Here is a 24,760-nt window from a genome sequence, read left to right as displayed (position 1 = left end):
TATATATATATATATATATATATATATATATATATATATATATATATTTTAAAGCAATCGGGGTTTAAGAAACTTACTCAAGGTTATGCGGCCCATTATTTCTGGGTGTGGTGCTAAGTATCAGAGCCTGGATTCAATCCCAGGTCATCCCAACTCTGGGGCTGGTGCTCTTACTCACTGAGCCACCTGGCCGCCCCTATGCAATTGGGGTTAAGTAACTTGCTCAAGGGTACACGGCCAGGTGTTTCTGGGTGGGTGCTAAGTGTCTGAGCTCGGATTCGATCCCAGGTCATCCTGACTCTGGGGCCAGTGCTCTTACTTGCTGTGCTACCTGGCCGCCCCCATATATTTCTTAACTATACCTCTGAGGACAAAATTACTATGAACTTGGGACCTCTAAATCTGGCTACAAACCTAAATCTGTTACAAACCCTTGTGGTTACACTTGTAATAAGTATTTGGGCCCTAATTTTCCTTGTCTAGGAGAAAACAAAAAATTACTTTTAAGGACTTCCAAAATCATCTCCTTCTTATAATGCTCCTGCCCTTTGTCTTGAAGGAAGCTAAGGATATTCCCAAGAACCGTCAAGAAATTCAAAGATCTCTATTGGAGGGATAGCCTACTTTTGTGGCTATAGGAAATTACAGAGTTGGCATCTTTTGTTATCAGCTCCTACTGCCCCCAGAAGGAAAAAATCAGCATTTTTAAAGGTCCTGTGTCCCCCTTCTGGCTTTGATTTACTAGACTGACAAGGTCAGTTCTTCAATAGCTATAACCCAAAGCCTCATTTTAAGAAACAGAGATTCAATTTATCTCATAATTCCACCTATGTTCCCAGCCTCTGTGGATCCAAAATCTCCAGGTGACAGCCAGAGACCAAATGCCTTTGAATTCTATAGATAATTTCCTGCCTGCTGTAAATGAAATGAAGTCCCTCTATAGGAAGAAAAAAATGAAGTTCTGTGTCACATCTTTATTTTTACCAGTTGATACCTTATCATTTTTGGCTCTTCTCTGATGCTATCAATGATTAAAAAATAGCCTGCAGGTAGGTCAGTACTAACCCATTCTGAACTAGAAACAGATTTACATTTTCAATTCTTCTTATCTAATATAATCAGTATCCGTGGGTATTAGAAATGGCTCCATGTTCCATAGCAGGCTAATAGTTTCAGGTCAGCAAATGGGGAAATTTAAGGGAAAAAATGGAGCCTACAATAAGGATCTGGAAAATCCTACTTTTTCCTGTAATCACTAAGAAATAGCTAAGTAAAAATAGGAGATAGACTCAGTCCCTGGTAATCATGGGGACTAGATTAAGGAAAGCCTTAATTGAAAGATCAGCATGCATGTACCCTGCTCTTATCAGGGGAGAAAGAATAAAAAATGGAAAAGAAAAAGGAGAAACAAGTGGGTGTCTTGATGCTGGCTTTGAATGAAGCTCAGGGATTCTTTGATTTCTTTTCCAGTTGCATACGTCTTAAGATAGTCTGTTTTTACATGAATTTGGGTGATGATTTCCATGTCATAATGATACTGTTTTTAAGATAGTAGACCTATGATTTCATTGGCATGATATCTAATGATAATAGTAATTGCTAGCTTTCATATAGTATTTTAAGGTTTGCAAAGCACTATATTTTATATATGTATGTAGATAATATAGATCTAAAACTTCACAACAACCCTGTGAGGTAGTTTCTATTACTTTGCCCATCTTATTTTATTTTGTTTTTTTGGAGGGGGAGGGCAGGGCAATTGGGGTTAAGTGACTTTCTAAGGCCACACTATTCCCATTTTAAGAAAAGGAAAGTGAGTCTGAGAGAAGTTAAGTAACTTGCCCAGGGACACACAGCTGACAAGTTTCTACATCAAGATTTGAACTCAATTCTTCCTGATTCCAAGTCTAACAGTCTATCCACTGTGATGAATGGTCTTGGAAGGTAGATTACAGCAGAGCAGAGGTATCAAGCATTCAGCCAGGCAGGCCATGGTGGCCAGCAGCACTCCGGAGTATCAGAATAAAATCTAACTGGGGGATATATAACAAAATAAATAAAAAGTATAATAGAACACAGACTATGTTAATATGTGGTTTTCTAAGTCAGTATTGACTGCATGGTTTGGTGGTCCCCATTTCTCTTTGCATTTGACACCACTGAGTTAGAATAGTAAGAATTTAAGTGACTTGGCTCTCATAACATATGTTTTCAGAAGGGTGATTTCAGCTGAGGTCCTCCTGACAACAAGGCTGACCATCTATATCCACTGACTATCTACTCCCTCATGTTGCCAAGATTATTTCTTTGTTATTTTTTATTCCTTCTCTTTTATGAGTAGTGGGCTCACACTAGGCCATGCTCACTTCTAGGGTTGCTTGACCTAGAACGTACTGTAATGGTGAAACCACATCCTGACCTACTTTGTTCATGTACAAATACGAGATCTTCCCACATCCTCATATAACCTCACGTGGAGGAATACCTACATGGCCAGGATAGGTTTTGTGTCTACATAGCATGGTTTTAGGGGTAAAGCCACCAGATCTGCTTGCCCTTAAATATGTGAATGGGCTGGCCTTCTGTAGTGCCTAATCTCACTATCAGAGATTCATTCTGTTTGATTAAAGCTTTGCACAGACCCAAGAAGAAGGTATCAAACAATCAGCTATAATTATATCTTCTTGGTGTGGCTTAGTTTTATCTCTGATTAGCTTATTCCCATGACAAGGAATGGGACAGACAAACAGTGATAGACAGGAAAAGGAGTATGTGGAGGTCCCTGGTGACAGGAAATCAGGGAAGAGCAACCTAATTTGGGACTCTGAGGACCAAGAGGTATTATGGGTGTGTTGTGTAGGAGAGACTTCCAGGTCAGGAAATGGAAAGCAGGGAGACGAAATAAAAAATCTCCACCTCTTAATTTTGCTCAGGACTATCCCAGCCCTGGGTTACACACTTGATGGTTTTTGTTTTTGTTTTTTACATCTACAAAAGTGCCATCTGGTACTTTTAATAATAATAAGGTCCTTCATGGTCTAAAAAAGTTAAATCGCATCCCAAAGTGTTCAGCTTGCTTCCATGGAGGAAGGAAACTCAACACAAGTGCCACCTCATTTCCTAGGTTTCAGTTGGCAACATTGCACAAATTTTAGTCAATTATTTTGTAAATAGGAATATGATTAACTCTTTGAAAACTATTTTTGCCAAGTTGTATAAAATTTTGGAAAGCTGAGAATGATCATTGTGGTAATCAGGATTTGATCGTGACTATTTTTGTCAGTACATCTGCTCTCTGGAAAATAATCAGACAATGTTTATTGAACAATTTGTGTAAGTGTGTGTGTTATGTACAGTACATGAAAAGCATATCTATCTCTATCTCCCAAGGATTGGTTTAGTGTGGCTTATTTTTTTTTTAAATTTATGTGATGATCAGAAATGGTACCAGAAAGCAGAATAGAAGGTTAAAGGTTAACAACTACTGTTTCCAAGGAAGAGTTAACTATGAAGATGCTGGCAAATGACTGTACCAGAGGACATGGGCTTAAAATGATACAGGAAAGTTTTTAGTCGAACATTACAAATAGAGATTCTTTACTATTCAGAAGATTAAAAACAAGAAAGATCTCCTGACACAGTCCCAGAGAGGACTGTTGACCAGTCTGACCCTGTTCAATAGCAACTTCTGCCCCCTTTGTAGGTGATGAGGCTAGTTTGAGAATTTGGCAAATGGATTTACCTATTCAGATCTTGGCTCCAGCCTCCACCCTCTGGGTTCCTCCAGTTAGTTAAATCGCTGGCTGGATGATTCATTGATTGGCTACAAAACGTTTTGTAACTGTAACTGCAAGTTATTTGCAGCTGCTCCCTCCTCCTCCCCCTCACAAAGGGAATACATATTCTGACTCTCCCAGTCATACCTAGGTAGCAGTAGAGGAAGAACACATGCTCTAGCTCATTCTCCCAATCTGTCTCTCAACAAGCATTTATTAAATCCTTATTATATGCCAGGAATTGTGCTAATTGCGCTGGGGATACAAATATAGGCCCTGCCCTCGAGAAGGTTAAATTCTAATGGGGAAGGGGCAATAAAGGAGGTGAAAGGAGTGCAAGATATGGCAAAAAGAGGTATGCAGACTGGAGCCTGATGCCCAAGTTCAGAGAATCAATAAGGTCTGGTTTGCGGTCCTTCCCCAATATGGAGTTCTTCCCAGAACTCACCAATTGGAGAAGGGACATATAGGAGTAGAATCAGGAGGCAGCTGAGACAGGGTTGCTAAGTCTGGAATCACGGCGCCTCAGTCCCTCAGTCTGAAGATTTCCAATGCCTCAGCTTTTCTCACACTTTCCCAGGGAAGCCTTGGGATATGGGCCAGATGTGATGTTTACCATGAGACTGTTGAGCCTATGACCTGATTCACTTAGATCTTCAGTCACTCAAAGGTAAAGGTCTGGATTAGGACCATTCCAATAATATCTCCCAATGAGAAAATCATCAGACACAGGTCATAGATTCCAATTTAAGAATAATGCCTAAAGGCAGGTTGTTCCATAAAATGGTTTTTATAGCATATACATCTATATCACACTCGTTCCCTTGAAAAACATAATCATTTGCAAATATTCCACCCTGACTGTCCAGGTGATGAAACAGAGGGAATGAGGGATCTTATAGTCACTAATCCAGAAAGTGTTTCAGCATGCATAACCATGAGGCAGTGGGGGAGGGATGGGCTGTTGCCCTACTTAATAATAAGGACCAGATGCTGTCAATCATGTGCTATCTTCAATCCCTCTGACCACTGTTTAACACCAGAGGTTTGCGCTTATCAGCCAAGGTTGCCTCCGTTCATCCCCTGCCCTAGAGCACCTGGCATTTGGAAGTTAAACACTTGCTATTGCTTCCTGATTCTGTAGCTATAAAGAACTGGAATGCTTAGACTTGGGGACCCTCTCTCGATAGCAGCAAATTCAATATCACATCAGACCAACCTTCTCCACTTCTTGTTCTGGGGAAAATACTAAGTTCAGAGATTCATGAGTTAATGAGCAAGTAAAAGAAATAATCACATGATATATTTAAAAGGAAAAAATATATAGTTCATGAGGATGATTAGTCTTTAAAGTGTTTGTTAAGAACTCGATGGAGGATTGGCCTAACTGTGTACACAGTAGCCTATAAAAAGTGCTACACTTTTTCCAGGAAGAGAGAGGGGATGATTCAAGTTATGCTTTGGTGTGAACTCCAGCACTTGCTTATCTTAACACAGAATCTTAGCAGATCATAACTCTTAAGGTTTGTAAATCCCACTCCTTACAAGTACCCCAGGAGGAGGAGAAGGAAAAAAAGGAAGAGAAAAAGCGAGGGGGAAGGAAGGGCAAAATCTCAGCTAGACTGGTCTTTCTGTAAGGGCATGGGGATGGCCAGGTCAGGAGGACAGCTCTTCAGTATTAGCCACCACACCCAACTAGCAAAAGTTGGGCAGAATGTCTCAGCAAACCACAGTTAGGTCCTTTTGACTCCTGTTTCTGGGGTAGAGATCCAAGTTTTTTTGTTGCAGATAACATTAGTCTATGGATTAACTGGCTTTTCTAGAAATGAATTTGAGCCAAGACAAAAGGTAACCTAAAAAAACCTGTTCTCCACCTGCCTAGTTCATATTCCTCTCTTTATGGTGGTCTTTCAACAGTAAAGCATAATCACTTTGTCATTCTATTTTGTACAGAAAAAGGGCTCAGTCTCTACACATTTTACAAATGAGGAAACTAAGGCTCATAGTAAAGAAGTGACCAGGTAATTATTCCATTTCTGAGCTAGATTGAACCTCGTTGCCCTCAGTAAGAGAACCCGGGTCACGCTCCTTGACCTGTCACTGCCTCATTATCCTCAAAGTGATTTAAGTCAGCAAAAGAAGACTTTCCAAAGACCACAGGGGAGCTCTTTCTAGTAGGCTGACATGAAACTTGACCCATCTTGCAAAACACAAGCATTCTAACTCTGACTGTAGAAACTGAGATATACAGTCAACATTTGCTACGCTTTTGAAATCTCACCAAATTGTGGAGCATTTTAAGTTCTTTTAACCTTGGTTTTTGCAGCCCATTAAAAATGTATTGGCTGACATATTTCTGAACAAAAATATGCTTAATAATGCCTCATTTAATCTGAACTTCTCATCTAGAAAGAACATTTTCAATGGAAATGCTTAAAATGGTCAATCAAGAGATTTTTTATACCTAATTAGCAGTTTTTAAGACCCTTGTGATCTAAAATGTGTCTTCTCTTTGCTTAATAGGGAATGAATCTACACACACACACACATACACACACATACATACACACATACACACACTCCAGATGATATCACTAGAAACTCTTTCAGTCTGCATTAAAGATTCATTTCAGTACATCATTGAGGCAAGGAGATGGCCCTGGAATCTTGAAGCTTTTGCCATATTGGAGTCCAAATTTTGGCAAGCCCTATCAAACTTGGAAGACTTTAAGCATGTCCATGGTGTCATCTTGGATGTCAGTTGGCAGAAGGTCAGCCTAGTGAAGTTTAGAGAGGCTTATGCCATAGGATGATAAAATTTATAACCAAACCACTCACAAATACAAGGCACTAAAACCATAAGGTGCTTATAATCTCTGCAAGTTGAGTAACTCTCTACAAGACAAAATGATGAATTCTTGAAGTACTTCAATACTATTTCCTGACCTGAAGCTATAATGAAATTAAAATCACTTAATCTAGGATGAGTAGAGTAGAAAGTGTGATATATTTGGAATAATGGGAACCAAACTTGAATTCTGGCTCTGCCACTTCCTAAGTAACTTTGGGCATAGCTAAACTGCTTGTTACCTCAGTTTCCTTATCTGTAAAATGAGGAGGTTGAATTAGATACTTAACATTTCCATTGTTGTTGTTCAGTCATGTCTGACTCTTCGTGACCCCGCTTGGGATTTCCTTGGCAGAGATACTAGAGTGGTTTGCACTTTTTCTTCAGCTCATTTTACAGATGAGGAAACTGAGGCCAACAGGATTAAGTGACATATCCAGGTTCACACAGCTAGTGAGTGTCTGAGGCTGGATTTGAGCTCAGGTCTTCCTGACTGTAGGCCTGTGCTCTATACACTGTGCCACCTAGTCACCCTGTCTAACATTTACATAGCAGTTTAAGGTTATTAGAGTTCTTTACATGTTATTTCATGCTGCTCACAACTATGTAGGGTACTATAATAATAAGCCTAATCTGTAATGTTCAGATAAATGTTTAACAACTGACTGTCTAAAAATAAAAATGTGCACAGGGCACAATTTAAGTTTAATTTGCAGACTTAACATTTACATTGTTTTTCTAAGTCTAGAGAGTCAACAAAACAAAAAAAAAAATTGATCCCTGATGTAAAACATTTACCGATTTCTGAGATGTAAACGTTCTCCCTGAGAATTTCACGAAGGATTACAAACCACTTTACATATATTATCTCGTTTGATCTACACAGCCACCTTGTGAAATAGGTCTTTTTATTCCTCAGTTTCCTTATAGGGAAGCTGAGGCTGAGGGAGGATAAGGCACACAGCTAGTTCTGAAGCACAGTTTGAAATCCCATCTCTGACACTCCACCTAAGTCCTTGATGATATAGAAGTTGTCTTCCATCTCAGAATCAACAATCATCTGATTCATGTGTGCCATGAATTTAAATATAGATTAGAACACAGGATCTGGACCCATATGGATGGACTCTTACAAATCATCTAATCCCAAACTGTCATGTTATACATGAGAAAACTGAGATTTGGAATAGTTAACTGGTTGATCGGGGATCTCCCAGTCAATAAAGATGGTAACCACCTGGCCCCAGAGCCATATTCTCTGACCTTAGACCCACTGCTTTTCCCCAATTCAGGTTGCCTCCCATAAGTCACCTGAACTCTGCCAACATTAATTAATCAAGCAAAAGCATTTGTTAAAATGCCTCCTCTATTTTAGCATTGTACCAGTTGCTGTGGATACAAAAGTGAGAAAGTCCCTTTCTTTGGGGAGGTAGTATTCTACTGAATATATTACTATGGCTATAAAAACCACCAGAATGATAATAATGAACAAGTGGAAACAGCCTCTAAAGGCCTATGTCTTTATTTAAAATGTTTATATATCTGATTTAATTTTGCCTCCCTTTTTAAGGCACTAGATGAATGCTAGTAATAATGACTCATGTCCAACATGGAGAAAAGCTCCAGGCAAAGGATATGATTTACATACTTCAAGAGTTCTGCTGTCTTCTCAGGGTGGAGAATTCTTTCCTTTGGTATAGTCCACCTTTCTCATTCAGGGTGATTTTTATCTCCAGCCCATCATTATAGTGTGACTATGTCTATGGGCATGGATATGACCACAGGTTATTACAAACTTTGGCAGTTGGGGATAGGCCCTGATGAGTTCTACTAAATTGGAAATCTTCAAGTGTGGTCCTAGTAAGAGACTGAGTCCATTATTGTAAGGGCTCCTCAATATGTCCCTTTTTTTTTGCTTTCTTTTTTTTTTTTCTTTTTGGAGGGGGGAATGCAGGGTAATTGGGGTTAAGTGATTTGTCCAGGGTCAAACAGATAATAAGTGTTAAGTGTCTGAGGCTGGATGTGTCTCAGGTCTTCCTAACTCCAGGGCCAGTGCTCTATTCACTGTACCACCTAGCTGCCCCTCAATACGTCAGTAGTATAAGACAGCAACCTCTGAAAAATATGCGATCTTAAGCTGTGGTAGCAGGCACATGGTATCTCATAATAAGAGAAGTGACATCTATCTGTCCTCTGCTCCAGTCCCCACCACACCTGTAGTATTGTGCTCAACCCTGGGCGCCAAATATTAGTATAAACTACACATTATCTGGTGGTAGGAAAAGGAACCACAATGTGCAAGAACATTATACTCATATCATATGAGGACCAGCAAAAGGAGATGGACTTTTCTAGAAAAAGAAGTCTCCATAAGGACATGATATCTCAGGCTCATAGTTTCAGACCTGACAGGCTTCTTCAAGGTCATTAATATTAATTCCCTTATTTTACAGATGAGGAAACTGAGACAGAGAAGAATCTACTAGGCCCCAACAGGAAGAACTAGGGAAAATGAGTATATGTTTCAGAAAAGCAAACTTGGGTTTAATGGAATGTAGAGGGGAGGGGAACTTCCTTAAAATTAGGACTATCCAAAAGTTATCTTGGAACAAAGAAGGTATTCCCTCACAAAAGGAAGAGGTCTCGAGGAAAAGCAGGATAACTATTTCAGTTTGACTCAAAGACCATTAAGAACCTTTTACAGCCAAGTCTCCATTAGTGTGAATAATGAATCCCCTTGAAGTGGTCATATTATTTGAATTCACACTGCATATTTCCATTGGACTGGAACCAATGACCATATTTTACATAATTATAGCTTCAAATAGTACAAACTAGAATATAAGCAACATTTCAGATAATTCATTATTCATACTAATGGATTAATAGTAGGGGGGTCTAACTTTATTTGTATGAAACTATATCAGATACTTTGCATACAAAGTCAAGAATGAAATAGTCCCTACATTCTACTGGGTGGATACAAGAAGTATATAGAACCAACCTGGAGTCAGGAGGACCTGAGTTCAAATCTGACCTCAGGAACTTGACACTTACTAGCTGTGTGACCTTGGGCAAGTCACTTAACCCCAATTGCCTTGCCTTCCCCCCTCTACAAAAAGTATACAGATAGGTAAATCAAAAAGAATTTTAGGAGGGGAGATCACTAGCCAATCATAAAATGGCCAGTATTGTATTATTTGTCAGGCACACTGTATAGGGATGTGTTGTTTAAATATGGGTTAGACTAGGCTGCCTTTGACACACTTTTCTATTCTGTAATTCTTGGACCAACTCAGGTACCTATGAGCAGGTATCACTAGTAGGCTGGATACTAGGTGATTAATTCCATGTCCATGGCAACCAAACAAAAAATTTACAATTTGGAAATTCACATTTCCACTTGGGTAGTTGGAATACCATTACTGATTTTTATCTTTCTTTTGTTTTTAGAATTACTTTTTCTGAAGACGGAAGCCTTAGAATCATGAATGTGACAAAGTCTGATGCTGGGAGTTATACTTGTATTGCAACAAATCATTTTGGAACAGCTAGCAGTACCGGAAACTTGGTGGTAAAAGGTAATGGCAAAACTTTAAATGCATTACTGTACTAATGCACAGTATTTAATTATATCAAGTACTGTAATTTTCTGCATGGGGGAACTCTTGGTATGAAAACTCCCTCCAGTGGTACAGACCACAACCAGTCTATAATATATAGCCTAAGTGAGTTGCTTGTGACTAAGACAGATTAAGTGACCTGCCTTTGGTCACACAACTAGTTAAGTGTCAGAGACGTGATGGGCTTATCTGAGATGCAGTTAAGAGACATTTCTTTTAAGGTGAAGAAATTCTGTAATTTCTATTGCAGCCTATGGATGCCACCATGGTGATAAATTAACCCATCACAGAAAACATGGCATGATTAATAATTCTTAGAGCAGTGCTGATTCCAAGTGTGATCGAGATGTTATCTTACTCTGCAATCATCCAGTAGAATTTTAAGCCATACAGTATAACTCATAGTATTGTAACTAATGTTATCTTCCATCCTTTAATTAAATGTCTTACTATTCTCTATGGAACTGAAGTTTGTGTCTAGGAATAGACTCTACTAACAAATTAAAAACATAAAATTTGAATGCTATTATCAATTCACTTGTTTTAAGCTGTGGAATTTATATTTTTAAAAAATAACTACTCTGATTATTCTAAGTTAAAGATACAGATTATTATGCTAATAAAATTTTCAATCCCCCCTGTGCTCTGCTTTAGTTAGTCAGTGGGCCCTGCCAATTTTACCCTATAGTTTATGGAAAGGTTTATGAAAATGTTCTCCCCACTCATATTCCTTACAGCTTGGTATAAGTCTTTCACATTTATATGGCACTCTAAGGTTTAAAGTGTACTTTCCTCACCAGCAACTAGTCAGTCAATCAACAAATATTTATTAAGCACTTACTGTGTGTCAAGCACTGTGCGAAGATCAGAGGATACAAAAAAGGGAAAAAACACCTCTGTTCCTCCCTCTAAAGAGGGAGCCAACACATGAATCACTGGATACATCTGAGATATATACAGAATAAATAATTGGAAGGGAACCTGAAAGGGGGAAGCATCAGTAGCCGGTTGGTGAGTTGTGACAATATTATTATTGTCATAGTAGTTTGTGTCATCACAAATGAGATCATCTTGATTATTTTCCTGATAACCAAGTCACAAAATTGTGTTTTCTTTAGAGAATCAAAGGCCAGATGCTTCAGAAGTCTAGAAGATTCTTAGCAACAATACTCAGCAACCACCATGAGCACAAAACACAGGTCAACTTACTTGCAGACAGGCAAAGAAGAGCAGAAAGAAATATGGTTTAATTTTGGAGTCAAGTTCAGATTCTAGCTCTACTACTTAAAATCTGTGTGACTTTGGACAACTCTCTTAATCTCGGGGGGGATTCAGTTTCCAGATCTGTATATTGAGGAGATGAGATCATCTCAGTCACAACTCAAATAGAAATGGATATTTCTTAGATATGGCCTTAGAAAATGACAAATTAGCATTTTCTATGTTGTATTTTTATTTTTTAATTTTTTTTAATTTTTTTTTTTATTAAGCAATCAGGGTTAAGTAACTTGCTCAAGGTTACATGGCCAGTCATTTCTGGGTGTGGTGCTGAGTGTCCTAGAGCCCGGGATTTGATCTCCAGGTCGTCCCAACACTGGAGCCAGTACTCTTACTCGCTGAGCCACCTGGCCGCCCCTAAGCAATTGGGGTTAAGTAACTTGCTCAAGGTTACACGGCCAGGTGTTTCTGGGTGGGTGCTAAGTGTCTGAGCCCGGGATTCTATCTCCAGGTCGTTCTGACACTGGAGCCGGTGCTCTTACTGGCTGTGCTACCTGGGCCGCCCCTGTATTTTTATTTATTTTGTTAAACAATTCCCATTTATATTTTAATCTGATTCCCACTGATGATCTTATAGGGAGATGAGTCTTTGTTTGGGACATTGTCTCTTTCTATAAAAGGTATGTGGCATCTGAGTCTCTAATCTGTGACTGTAAGTACTGGTGAAGAATACACTTTTAATCCCACAAGCTCATAAAATGTCTTCATCTTTAGTGAGGAAAGGATGCTGAGAAAACCTGTGAATCTTAGGTCTTTGGGCCTCATTTTTAACAATGAGCACAGGGACAAAAGAGCCACAAAGAAGAGGTGAGCATTTGGAGTTGTAACTAGCAGAAGCAAACATTGGTGCTAGTTTCACACTGCTTTCAGGACTGGTATCACCTGGTCAGAAGTGAGATAGATGTATGAGAATAGGGCAGGGGACAGCTGGTAGAAGTTTACAGTGGCCTGCTTGGATGCGGTGATGCAGGGTTTTCCCCCAACCCCCAATTTCCCTGGTGGTAGGTAATGTATTGGTTCTGAGCTATTAGACTTCTCAGGTGTGATCTGTCTTTGTTTTCTTTAGATCTAGTCTCATGTAGTCCAGTGTTGGATCCTGTATTATTTGGCAGCCAGGACACAGAATACATCTAAGAGGGGATCTGAGAAAGAATGATGTGTACTAAAGCCTTGCCCTCAGAATTACATTATATCTGTTTCTTTAGGACAAAACTCAAACACATTCCTAGAAAAGATCACCCAGTCATAAGCATCTTTGAAACAGTGACACGCAGAGACTCTAGGAGCAAAGTGTACGTCTGATTGATTGACTGTTCATGTCTGCAAGCAGAATGAGAAAAGTAGAATACAGGAAGGCATAGGTAAAGAAAAGAATTGGAGCAAGTCTGTTGCATCTGTATTGTTGCCCAGGACAGTTAGAGGACCGAAGAGCAGTGATCTGAATATAAAGAACTGGCATATATCAAGAAACTGACCAATTCATTTCCTACTGGTAGAAGGATTGTATATGTAAATTGCACATCAATCTCACATACCCATGTGCTGAAGCAAGTGCTGGCTTCATCCACTGGTACTGTGCACATTTATATGTTTGTGAGATTAGACCTTTAAAGTAAATATTTCTGTGAAAAAGCTGATCCACCTATCCTAGCGGAAGGAAACTGAGGCAGGAGATTAAGTGACTTGTCTGACCCATAGTAACTTATGTCAAAAGGGAGAGCATAACAAGGACCTACTTTAATTTCCTTCAAGACATAAGCAGGACCACTAAACAAAGCAGTCCCAGGCATTGGATGAACTGACATCAAATGCTTTAATATGCCCCACAGCCGCCATTGTAACCACAGCTCTACTCAGTTTTACAGAGCAGAAGTGGTTTTCAATTACTTGCTGGTAATATTTGAAGGTGGAATTATAATGCCTATCATCTGCCATGTTTGTCACTTGAACAAGTGCTCTGTTGGGGTATCAATAAACAGTCCCGGAATGAGCAGGCCTTCACATGACAGCTTATTGCTGCAAAAACCACTCTGTGCAAAAAGCCCCATCCCAGAAGACATAATGGCATCACAACTGCAGGCTTTCTCAGGGAACAAAATGCTAATAACCTTGAAAGGAATTGGAACATTTTCAACCTGGTTAGGTCACTTCAGTAATAAAGAGGAGGGAGAACGTCTAGCAAATAATTTCAGTGAAAGGTACATTCAACAGAATAATTGTTTCTAGTTACCAAGTTACTAAGCTGCTAATGGGCGAGGAATGATGCCCAATGTCGGGAAATCTGTAAATTATTGTTTTCAGTATAAGGAAATTTTGTAAAACATGGTAAGAGCATTGCGATTTAAATGACATTGGCTTTAAAATTGATCAAACATCCTGTTTAACAGAGAGGGCTTTGCCACCCAATAATGGGTAAAAGTTGTGGCAGAATTTCTAAAATCCTAAATATGTAAATTACACATGCAGATCAATTAAATCTTACAAAATGCAGGAAATGTTATACTCCAGGGAGCAATCATTTCTCTTTGGAAACCCTAGAAAGGACCCTGAGGTAATTTTTCTTATGGCATGGCCTCCAGACACTATCACAGCCCTGAGCCCTGCAACAGCCTCCTTTACAGACATCCTTTAACACATAATCCTGAATCATGATATGCTTGGTAAAGGCTTACAAATGCATGTACGCAGATATATGTTACATATGTATATCTGTATATGAATTTATTCATAAATATTTATATACATAGGCCTTGTGTTTCTTTCCTCCTAAAATAAAGTCTTATTTAGTTTTGGTTTTAAGACTTTTTAGCAATGCCCAGTCACATATAACTTGATTTAAAAAATTAATACTCTCATGTTACCCCTAAACTAAGTATGTTTGCCCCAGAAAAATAAGAGTATGGCTAGCACTAGTGATGTAGGAGAAAGCAGAATAAATAATAGTGAAGGCAGTATAGTGTGAACTAGGAAGGCCTGGGTTCAAATCCTATCTCTGACTCTTAATAGCTATATGATCATAGATCATTCTCTAAACCTTAGTTTCTCCAGATGTAAAAAAAGGAATAATAATTTCTGTAATATCTATTTTGCCCATTGAGAGTCTCAAATGAGAAAATATGAATAAAATATTTATGCAGACTTTAAAATATTATATAAATGTCAGATTATGATGGGGGGGCGATGCAGACCTGTGAATTCGTCAGTATGTCCTAGTGTGGAAATTCCTTTCAGTGATACAGACAGCAATTCATCTGTCCCTTATATGCTTAGAAAGTTGCCTGGGGCACTGGGGCAATAACTATTATTACTTCAGTGTTCAAAACTTACCCTTGTTGATGACAAAAGTCACTTTAGAAGCTTAGGATAGAAGGGTGAGGGCAGGAAGGGAGATAAGAAATGTTTGAGTGTGGGCCTGTGTAGAAAGGCCCAATGATAAGTCTAAATTTAGATCTCAGAATGTATGATTCATTTGGGACCTGACTCAGGGTGCTAAATTAAAGTCCCATTTTCAATTTCTTATTTTGTTATTCCAAAGAAGAAAAAAAGAAATGTGTTTTTACCCAATCAGTATGTTCACACAAGTTAGTAATTCCATTACTCTGGGTAAGGTCAGAAGACATTTGAGATGACATTTATCTCTCGATGTACAGTTATAACTCCCATTAGCATTAATGGGAATTACATGTGAGTACTGAGTGGTGAGCATGCCTCTAAGTCAGGGATGAGGACATTAACAGTAAACGAAAAAACACAATCTCACAAACTAGCCCATAAAAAGTAGAAAAGCACCAAAAACCATTCTGAACTTGAAATGAACTGGGCAGATGACTGCATCCCGCATTGAAGAGCTTGAGCTTCTGTGCCTTTAATACAAAGGTAATCATTTAGGGCTGAAATATGGCCGAATGCTACATTTTAATTCAATTTTGTGGGCTACAAAAGGACTAATTTATCAGTTGAGGTGTTCTCTGACCTTAAGATATGCTTGTATTCATTTTGATCTCATCATATGTCATTGATTAAAAAAACTGTGAAGGTCAGACATCAGAAGACACTTCTAACCTTTTTCATTGCTTCATTAACAGCACTTTTAAAATCTCAGTCTTTTTTATTCGTGTTTTCAGGGAGAGAATGCAGACAGTGTCAGGCACAATGTCAGTAAGGAGGGGAAAAGGAGGGGCTAAAATCCATTACACCAGATTCAAGGGGTTTAAAATAAATCTCTGGCAAGCAACCAGAAGATGAATAAATATTCAAATTATGCATGAGCAGGCTTCCAAAAATACAGAATTTTGACAGGTGCCCATGGGGCTCTTTATTATCATACCATCATCCGAATTTCTGAAATCTGCTGGATTTTTTCACCCCCACAAGCCAATTATAATATATTTTAGGATTGGTTTTCTGGTTAATTTTAATTGAGGATGATTCTCAAGTTAAAGACCTAAATTCAAACTTGGAGCATAACATATGACCTTTAAACAAAGAAGTGTTCCATCTACAGAGAGAAGGATCTGGTAGACATTATTAAGAATGATGTAGAGTACAGGCTGCATTTACATGTACGATATAAATATTAATTCCTTTTTTTCTTCTTCTCTTTTTCATTATGCCAAGGGCTAAATGTGCCAGATCTTGCATGACACCAAAAGTCTTTGCAGGCCAGATTTCATGTGGCAGGTGGCTTCAGTAGTAGACTTAGAGAATGGCACCTTGCAGTATCTGCACATGACATGGTTCAGAAACCGTTCATTCATGAAGTGCCAACTGTATGCAAAGCGTTATACTGGAACATAATAATAATATATGTACTGATATAAAAAGTAAGTGCTGTCATATAACAAAGATAGAAACTATTCTGGTCGTTTCATGTCCTACTTAGGTGAATAATACATGAGTTCATAGGTTCAGAGCTGGAAGTGATCTCCAAGATCACTTAGTCCAATCCCCTTATTTTATAGATGAAGAAATGGAGGCTAGAGAAGTTAAGTGAGTTGGCCAAGGCATATAGGTAGGATAGAGTTAAAACAGTGGGCAGGTAGGTGGTGCCAGAGCGCACAGAGTACCAGTTCTGGAGTCAGGAAGATTCAACTTGAGTTCAAATCTGGCCTCTCTCTAGCTGTTTACCTCTGAGCAAGACACTTAACCCAGTTTAGAAGAAAATGGCAAAGCACTGTAGTATCTTTGCCAAGAAAACTCCAAATGGGGTCATGAAGAGCCAAACACAACTGAAAATGATTCAATAAAAGCAAGCTTTTACAATTCCGTAGTTAATGATCATAGAAAGGAAAGAATCAAACTCAAGTTAATTCAACAAGCATTTATTAAACCATGACTATATGCTACATACCAGGATAAACACCAGAGATTCAGAGGCCAGGCCCTGGCCCTAAGAAGCTTGCTTTTATTGGGAGAAAATCAACATATGCACATACAAGCAAATAAAAAAAACATATAAAATTATTTCAGTGGGGAGAATGCTAGCAAAAGGGGTGACTAGCAGAACACTAGCAGGAAGGGCCTCGTGTGGCAAGTAGACCTTGAGCTGAGATGTAAAAAAAGCTAGGAATTCTGAGAGGCAGAGATGAAGACAGAGTACAATACTGTACCAGAGAGATGTCATGGAGATGGAGGATGAAATGCTGTGTATGAGGAAGACCAAAAGGCCAACTTGACTGGAAACAAGTAGAGTCTGTGCAAAGGGGAGTGATGTGTCATAAGTCCAGAAAGGTAGGTTGGAAAGGGCCTTAAATGCCCAATAAAGGAATTTGTATTGGATCCTAGAAACAATAGGAAGGTATCGGCATGTGGAGGCTCAGTCCTCAGCAATCTCTTTTCTCTGTCTGCTTCCTCCCTTCCTAACATCACCTGCTTCTAAGGTTTCAACTATCATCTCCATGAAAGGACTCCTAAATTTCTATTTCCAATCCTGAGACCTAGACATACAGCCCCACCTCCCTACTGGACATTTCCAGTTGGGCAAAACCCTACTCCCCTTTAACTCATTTACTCCTCCTTATTCCTGTTCATGGCCCTAGCATTCTCCCAATTAAACTCTATTATGGTGTTCTCACCGAACACTGGCCCCCTTCCTATGCCCATGCCAAAACAGATTACTCACCATTTCTTGAAATATCTTGTGTTTTGCAGTGTCCGTGCCTTTGTCCACACCATTCCCTTGGTCTAAAATGCTGTCCCCCAATGTCCATCAGTTGATATCCTACCCATCTTTCGACACTCCATTCAAAGGCTGTCATAATGTGTTTTCCCACCAGCCTTGCCCCTAACCAGAAGTGATTGTTCCCTTCTCCAAACTCCATAGTACTTTCTTTATACTTTGCCTATGTTCTTTTCTCTTTCTATTTTGTATTTATTTGCATAAACGCAGAGGTGATCTGGTAGCTAACTATTTAACAACTGATTCTCTGAAAATAAAAATGCATTACATGACATACTTTTATGTTTAATCTGCATTAACATTTTCCCCATAACTTTCTCACATTTGAACAAACACTAAAGTGATAAATTAACCCCTGGCTTATATTATTTTCTGATTATAAATGCTCATACTAGAAATTGAACAATGGTACTCAGTACAAGCTGACTCTAGCACACCTTTCAAACTTTCTCTTTCTTACTAGACTGAAAGCTCCTTGACAGCAGGAACAATAACTGATTCTTCTCTTTAGCCCCCTCAGCACCTAAAACAATGATAATTTACAATGTGTGATAATAAATGTTGGATGGATGAATTAATAAACACACTTTTATAACTTTTCCACTTTAAAAATGCCTATGATATTAATTTTATCCTGATAAATATGCTGGAAAGAACGACATAATGTGATTTATCCTTGGACTCTACATTACAAAAGATGTTCCTTGTTCCTATATCCCAAGAGGAAAAAGCCTTAGAATGACCCCCAAATCAAAAAGAAAAAACGTACATAAGAATGATCAGGTATGACCCCAAAACTCATCTTGGTGATGTGTGATGCTGAAGTCTACCACCATGCGAGGGTTTATCTAGACAGAATAAAGTAAAGGACATTTTTTAATGGCAGAGAGGGATAATCCATCACAATATTCACTCCAGGCATTATACAAACATCTTCAGTTCTAATTTGAGGATAAGGGGTAAGGATATCACTCACATCCATAACAGACTAGACATAGTCACATAGATTTTCCTCAATTGGACTGTCTTTCAAAAGTTTTAACTAGCCTGCATCTTGTATGCAAAAATATTCAACACTGTCTCCTGATTTGACTGGGGATCAATCAGAAAACTGTAACCAACAGTGACGTTTGGCTGCTAACCCACAACAAAAGCTTTTAACATTGGGTCATTACAACGGAATACATTTCAACCTAATTAGACTTCTTCCACTGGAACCAATTATTTCTAGGCTATAATTAAAGGCCTTTCTAATAGGATTAACTTGAATTTTGACCCAAGGCGTCTATGGTAGGGAAGAAAAGTTTGTTGATAGAAGCGCTAAGTGTTAATTATGAGTGCTCCCTTGGTAATGCTGTTACAACTCTAACATTTCAATATGAGGTCATGTTAGATCTTATAAGGTTGACCAAGCTGGCCTTGGTGAAGGTTACAAGTACAGACTCAAAGCAAAGTCAGATAATGCTGCTTCTCCCTCTTCCTATACTCAAACGGCAACAAAAAATACTCAGGGTCTCTTTCCCAGTTGGACATGTACCCCAGGCCCTGAAGAGTCAGCACATCAGTACTCCTTTGCATTCTGTTATTGACCTGAGAGAAGGATGGGTATGATTTAGATTCTCTGGCCAATTAACATTGGAATAGAGATCATAAAGGCAACAAATGGTTCACCTTAGCTTCTCTCTGTTTCAGGCTAGAAGAGGCAGGCCTAATGCCCACACTCTCTTAGTTTATGTTTAATTTTGGGATGAAATGAGGTACTTGGAAGTCATAGAATATTTAACAAAAAGGAGATTTACTTTGCTTATAACATAACAATGATATAAAACAAGGATACAGCACTTGTCTTTAGCTTTGGTAAGCCCTTCCCTCCTTATGAAAATGTGTCTGGTCAGTTTGTCATCAGGCAGGGTATGGTTGTCCCCATGGTCTCAGGCACACACAAATGTAAGATGCCCAGACTCCCTGTGATTATAACCTTTTAATGTCTTTAGGTGATGACAAGCTATGACAGAGAATCTAAGACCAATGAAGTCCCATGCCAGCTTTGTCTCCTTTTAGGGAAAGCCAGTCCTTGTCACAGGAAAGAAAGAAGAGGGGCCTGGGCCTACTCCTTATTGGGAGTAGGGAGTGCGGTGGAGTTGTGTCAGGGAAATAGGAACCAGTCACATTCCAGGACAACTTTGGCTCCTTTTGGAGAAAACTAATAAATGTTCATGGCAGAAGGATGGGCCTAGTCCATGTTATGAGTTATCTAATACAAACCATCACACAGGTCTCTGAATTGTTTGTGTGACTGAAATTAAAGACAATGATTGGTCATAGGTTTGAATGCTCCTCTCCCTTTAAATCTGTTGATGATCTAGGAAGTTTCTTTAAGTATCATCTGATTTTATGCCAAGGGCTCTTAACCAGGAGTCTGTGAACTTTATTGATTGATATATACATACATATATACATACATGTGTGTATGCATGTATGTGTATATATAAATACTTGTGTGTGTCTATGCACATGTATGTATATACAAGTATATGTATATATGTGTGTGTGTTTCAATATAATTGGTTTCTTTTGTAATCCCTTGTATTTTATTTTATACATTAAAAAAAAACAGCATTATTCTGAGGAGTCCATAGGCTTAACCAGAAGTTGTCAACAAGGCCTATGATCTATGCTAGTGGTAGCTTCCATAAGGACACTGTTTTGTTATGTAGCAATCAAAGCTTTGCTGTCTTATTCTCTGATTCTAATACAAAATGCCAGACATTGAGGGAAAGAAAGGAGAAATCCAATGTTTTCCTATCCTCAGATGTTTGTCACTGGTAATCATGTAGATCAGATATTTGCCCCCTTGATCCAGGTATCTTTTTGTTTTTATTTTCAGTTTTTTCATGCAGATATTCTGGAGTCCTGTAGATATAGCCAGATTCATTTTAAGGGCTAAGTCTTTTTTAGAACCTCAGAGTTGGCACGGAATTGTAGAAGTCACCAAATTTACTCCTACTCGAACAAAACTTCCCAAGATGGCATGCCATGAGAGAGCAAACAACCTTTGTACCAAGGCCTCAAATGAGAGAAAACTCACTCCTTCCTGGTACAGCCCATTCCATTATGGAGAGTTAGAAAGTTTCATGGTTTGGTTGTCTCTTTATATAAAGCGTAAATCTAAAACTTGTAGGTTGGTGGTAGGGAGAAATGTGTCCACTTAACCTGTTCAAAACTTATACAACACCCTTTTCTATTAAAAACAAAGGTGGGTAAGGGTGAAGGAAGGAGAATGAAATTGGTTTCATTTCCCAATAAATATTTACTGATCAGAATAAACAAAAAATAATGTAAACATGACCTGACCCTTTGGTTTCATTAAGGCTGTGATACAAATTAATTTCTTCTCCACTAATTCAAAAGGCCTTGTGTAGTTCTGACACAATTTAATTGAACTTATTACCACGAGCTGATAATAAGAAGTATATTGAAGATATCCATCTGGCCTGCATCGAAAACCTCACATGTTTCATTCTTCATGGCTGTCAGAGGCTTTACTAATTGCCTCATTTCAGCTGTTTTACAATCAGTATGATTTAGCTATTAATGTGATAAAAGTCTTAGTAGAGAGGAACTAGATATTAAAAAGCATAGATCTCTGACCTACCTACGGTGCTGCCTTTAAACATCTCCCCAGCATTATTAAAGTTATATATTTTTGAAAAACATAAATAAAAATCCATCTATCCCTCTTGAACGTCTCTTTGGGTTACATCTGTCATCTGGTTGAGGAACATTTCCCAACTGTAGTGTGGAAATGCTTTATGTCTCCTCCTTAGTTCATAAAATGTTAACTCCAAAGCCAGACTTGTTTGTTTATTTTTTTTTCCTTGGTCACATTTTCAGAAGCTGAAAAGGATTTAAAATAGATAATTGCACAAATAAATAAGGAAGGACGTCAAGCCAAGAGATCTTATCCTTTGTTTCAAATATTTGGGGTTTATTATATAAAATTGGCTTGAGAATTTATGCTTTTCCAGAGAGACTAGTTATTATGTTTACATGCTCTCTTGGAAGAAAAAAAAGGGGGAATTTTATTTTTTTTATCTTTTATCATCTATCTCCTTGCTTTTTAGAGGTAGACCCACAGGGGACAACAAACACTGTTACTCAAACTCTGAAGGGAATATCTTGGCCATTACGAACCCTGATACTGGAGGGACATGTGTCAGAATAATTCATGAGTAACTTATCCCTCTCTTTCAAGGAGTTTACTTTCCATGCTTGAGACAGGAGAGGTGTAGGCCTCCCAGGAGAAGAAGCACACCAACCCATGATTGAATTTACTTGGCCGTCATGGGCGATCAAATCACAAAATACTGTTCAAAAGAAAGTGGTTAGGTTAAACAGAGAATCTGACCAAGATGAAAGCAAGTTCATTAATGTTTCCATCATCTGGCTCTGATTTAATCTAAAAGGTTAAAATTGTTTTCCATTTTCTATATCCATTTGAAGAACAGAGAGGTGGTGCTTAGTTATGGGAATAGAACATTTAGAAAAACAGTGCTTTTTTTCTACAGTCTCATGGCAATTCTATAATCAGTGTGTACAAAAGTACAAGACATCTTATTAAGAGGAGATAAGAAGCATCTGCTTTCAAGATTTCCATAAACTAGAAAGCAGGTCATTTCTTATCTTATTAACTTTCCACACTCTCCCCTAAACATCCAAGTTTGCTTTCTGTTCAGAATTAGAATTCTTTATGAAGATGAGGAAAGGCTCAGATTCTGACCAGAAAAGTAGGATGGATGGGGGGGGGGGGCAGCAGGAATAAGGGTAAATACTTTGGACTTCCATATATGCCATCATGGTTCTCACTCTCTCATAGTCTTTGTGTCTTTCTCCTTTATTTCTTCTACGTTGGGTTGAAAACCTGACCATCATTTTTCTGCTAAAATGTTTGAACACACTTATTTCATCTTATATTTTTTTCTTCTTTTTTGAGCCCCACAAGTCACATTTTTCCTAATTTCTATCTTTTGCCACCATGGCCATTCTCCCTAAGATTTTTTTTTCCATAGTGTGTATGGTGGATAGAATTCTGGACCTGAAGTCAGGAAGACCTGCCTCAGATGCTTATTAACTATATGACTGAGCAAGTCACTTAATCTGTCTGCCTCAGTTTTCTCATGAATAAATTGGGGGTAATAATAGCACCTACTTGGGGGCGGCTAGGTGGCCCAGTGAATAGAGCACTGGCCCTTGAGTCAGGAGGACCTGAGTTCAAATACGGCCTCAGACATTTAACACTAAACTAGCCGTGTGACCTTGAGCAAGTCACTTAACCCCAATTGCCCTGCCTTCCCCCTCCAAAAAGCAAAAAAATAAAAAATAAATAGTAATAATAGCACCTACTTTCCAGGGATGTTATGATGATAAAATGAGATGATATATGTAAAGCCCTTTAGAACCTTAGAATGCTATAGAAATGTGAGCTGTCTATTGTTGAAACACAAGACCGATTTGGATCAGAGCCCACCAATGGAGGAAAATAGTGTGATAATGTCTAGTAGAAAACAGTACTTTAGGCCATAGAGTATAGAACAAAAATGGAAGGATTATTTTTAAATACCAAGCTCTTAAGCGGGTACCCCATTAAAGAAGTTTAGATGTTCTCTATTTCATTGCCTTGGAAATAAAAGAGGGTGGAGGTAGAGAGGGGGTGCTGGGATCAACTCAAACTAACTCACAAGAACTGATTGTAAAATTTTCTGGGTGAGAATTTACAATTGTAAATTGCTACAAATCAGGTTTTGATTTATTATTTTGTTACTTGCCTAGACTTAAGAAAGTGATGGAGAAAATCTTAATAATGCAAATTAAATTTAAAATGTGATCTTTATATTTTTTTTGGGGGGGGAAGAGCCAATTGTTAAATATTCACCAATACTCTGCTATATAAACTATACAACAATATGATTTTTATGGAGCCATAGATCTAGAGTTGAAGGGACTTCAAAGGCCATCTAATTACAACCCCTTAGTTTATTTTTTTGTCCTGTATGATTTTAATTAGTTTTTTTTTCCATTAACAAGCATTTATCTTCTCTCCCTCACATACATTTCATCACTGAAAGAAAGAAAAACTTTGCAAAAGAAACATGTCTGATAGAGCAAAACAAATTCCTACTTTGACCATGCCAAAAAAAAATGTGCATCTCATTCTGCATATTTAGTCCATTGCCTGTCTCTCAAGAGCTAGACAGTATTCCTCATCATTGGTCCTATGGAATTATCGTTCAGTCCCCTCTTTTTACAGATGAGGAAACTGTGTCCCATGAAAGCTATGTGACTTGTAAGTGTCAGAGGTGGGAAGGGTATCCCACAGTAAAAGTTGAAATTCAATAGAAAAGATCAATGTTTAGCCATTTTCAAATGGCCAGACTAATTTATCAGTCAATCAACAGGTTTTTATTTAGCACTCTGAGGATCCAAAGACAAAAATGTTAAAATGTATGAGAAATGAGAAATGTATGAGAGGGAGAGAGTTAAGACTTTCTTTTAAGTTTTACATTTGAATTCACATTGATCCTTCCTTTTCTCTGCCACATCTATCCCAGGAGATTATCAGTAAAATAGAGGCTTAATTATGTGAGCAAATGCTGATCCTCTTGTTAAACAGAACAAGAAACCATTAAGTCCTTAGCTTGTATTTAAAGAAATTATTTTAGGAATCTTCCAATGCCTTATTGTGACAAAGAGGTGATCTTTGAAGGCTACCCCCAAAATGCACAAATTCCAGCAGAATTTACCAAGTTCTAAGGTGTTGAGAATGGACAGATGACATTTGCCCACCTAAGTTCATAAAGGTTGACTGTGAGATGATAAATCGTTTTTAGTTGTAGGGGCTCATGAAATTGTGTACCTAACAGAAGCAGGGTTGTAATCTGCCCATGTGGAGAGAGTATCCACACCAAGGAAAGCACAAAGATGCTTAAAGGTGGTTATGTGAGAAAGAAGAATTAGACAGGAGGGAGATGTTCAGGGCTCCCTCTTTAGTTCTGCATTT

At 38.4% G+C, this 24,760-nt stretch overlaps 1 protein-coding gene across 3 annotated transcripts in view; it reads left to right on the top strand.

The window, feature by feature from the left end:
• The window catches only part of CNTN4 (contactin 4), a 598,977-nt gene that overhangs the window by 492,417 nt on the left and 81,800 nt on the right, over positions 1-24,760 (top strand). For all 3 annotated transcript variants that reach the window (XM_069084072.1, XM_069084073.1, XM_069084070.1), the window contains exon 12: positions 10,078-10,205. In XM_069084072.1, coding sequence (XP_068940173.1) covers positions 10,078-10,205 — 128 coding nt within the window. The remainder of the gene's footprint in view (positions 1-10,077; positions 10,206-24,760) is intronic.

Source organism: Petaurus breviceps, unplaced genomic scaffold (assembly GCF_028583685.1).
Source record: "Petaurus breviceps papuanus isolate PSGF00001 unplaced genomic scaffold, PetGlider_PUasm1.0 174, whole genome shotgun sequence".
NCBI lineage: Eukaryota > Metazoa > Chordata > Mammalia > Diprotodontia > Petauridae > Petaurus > Petaurus breviceps.
The sequence above is the reverse complement of the archived record's forward strand: the minus strand, read 5'-3'. Positions and strand labels throughout refer to the sequence as shown.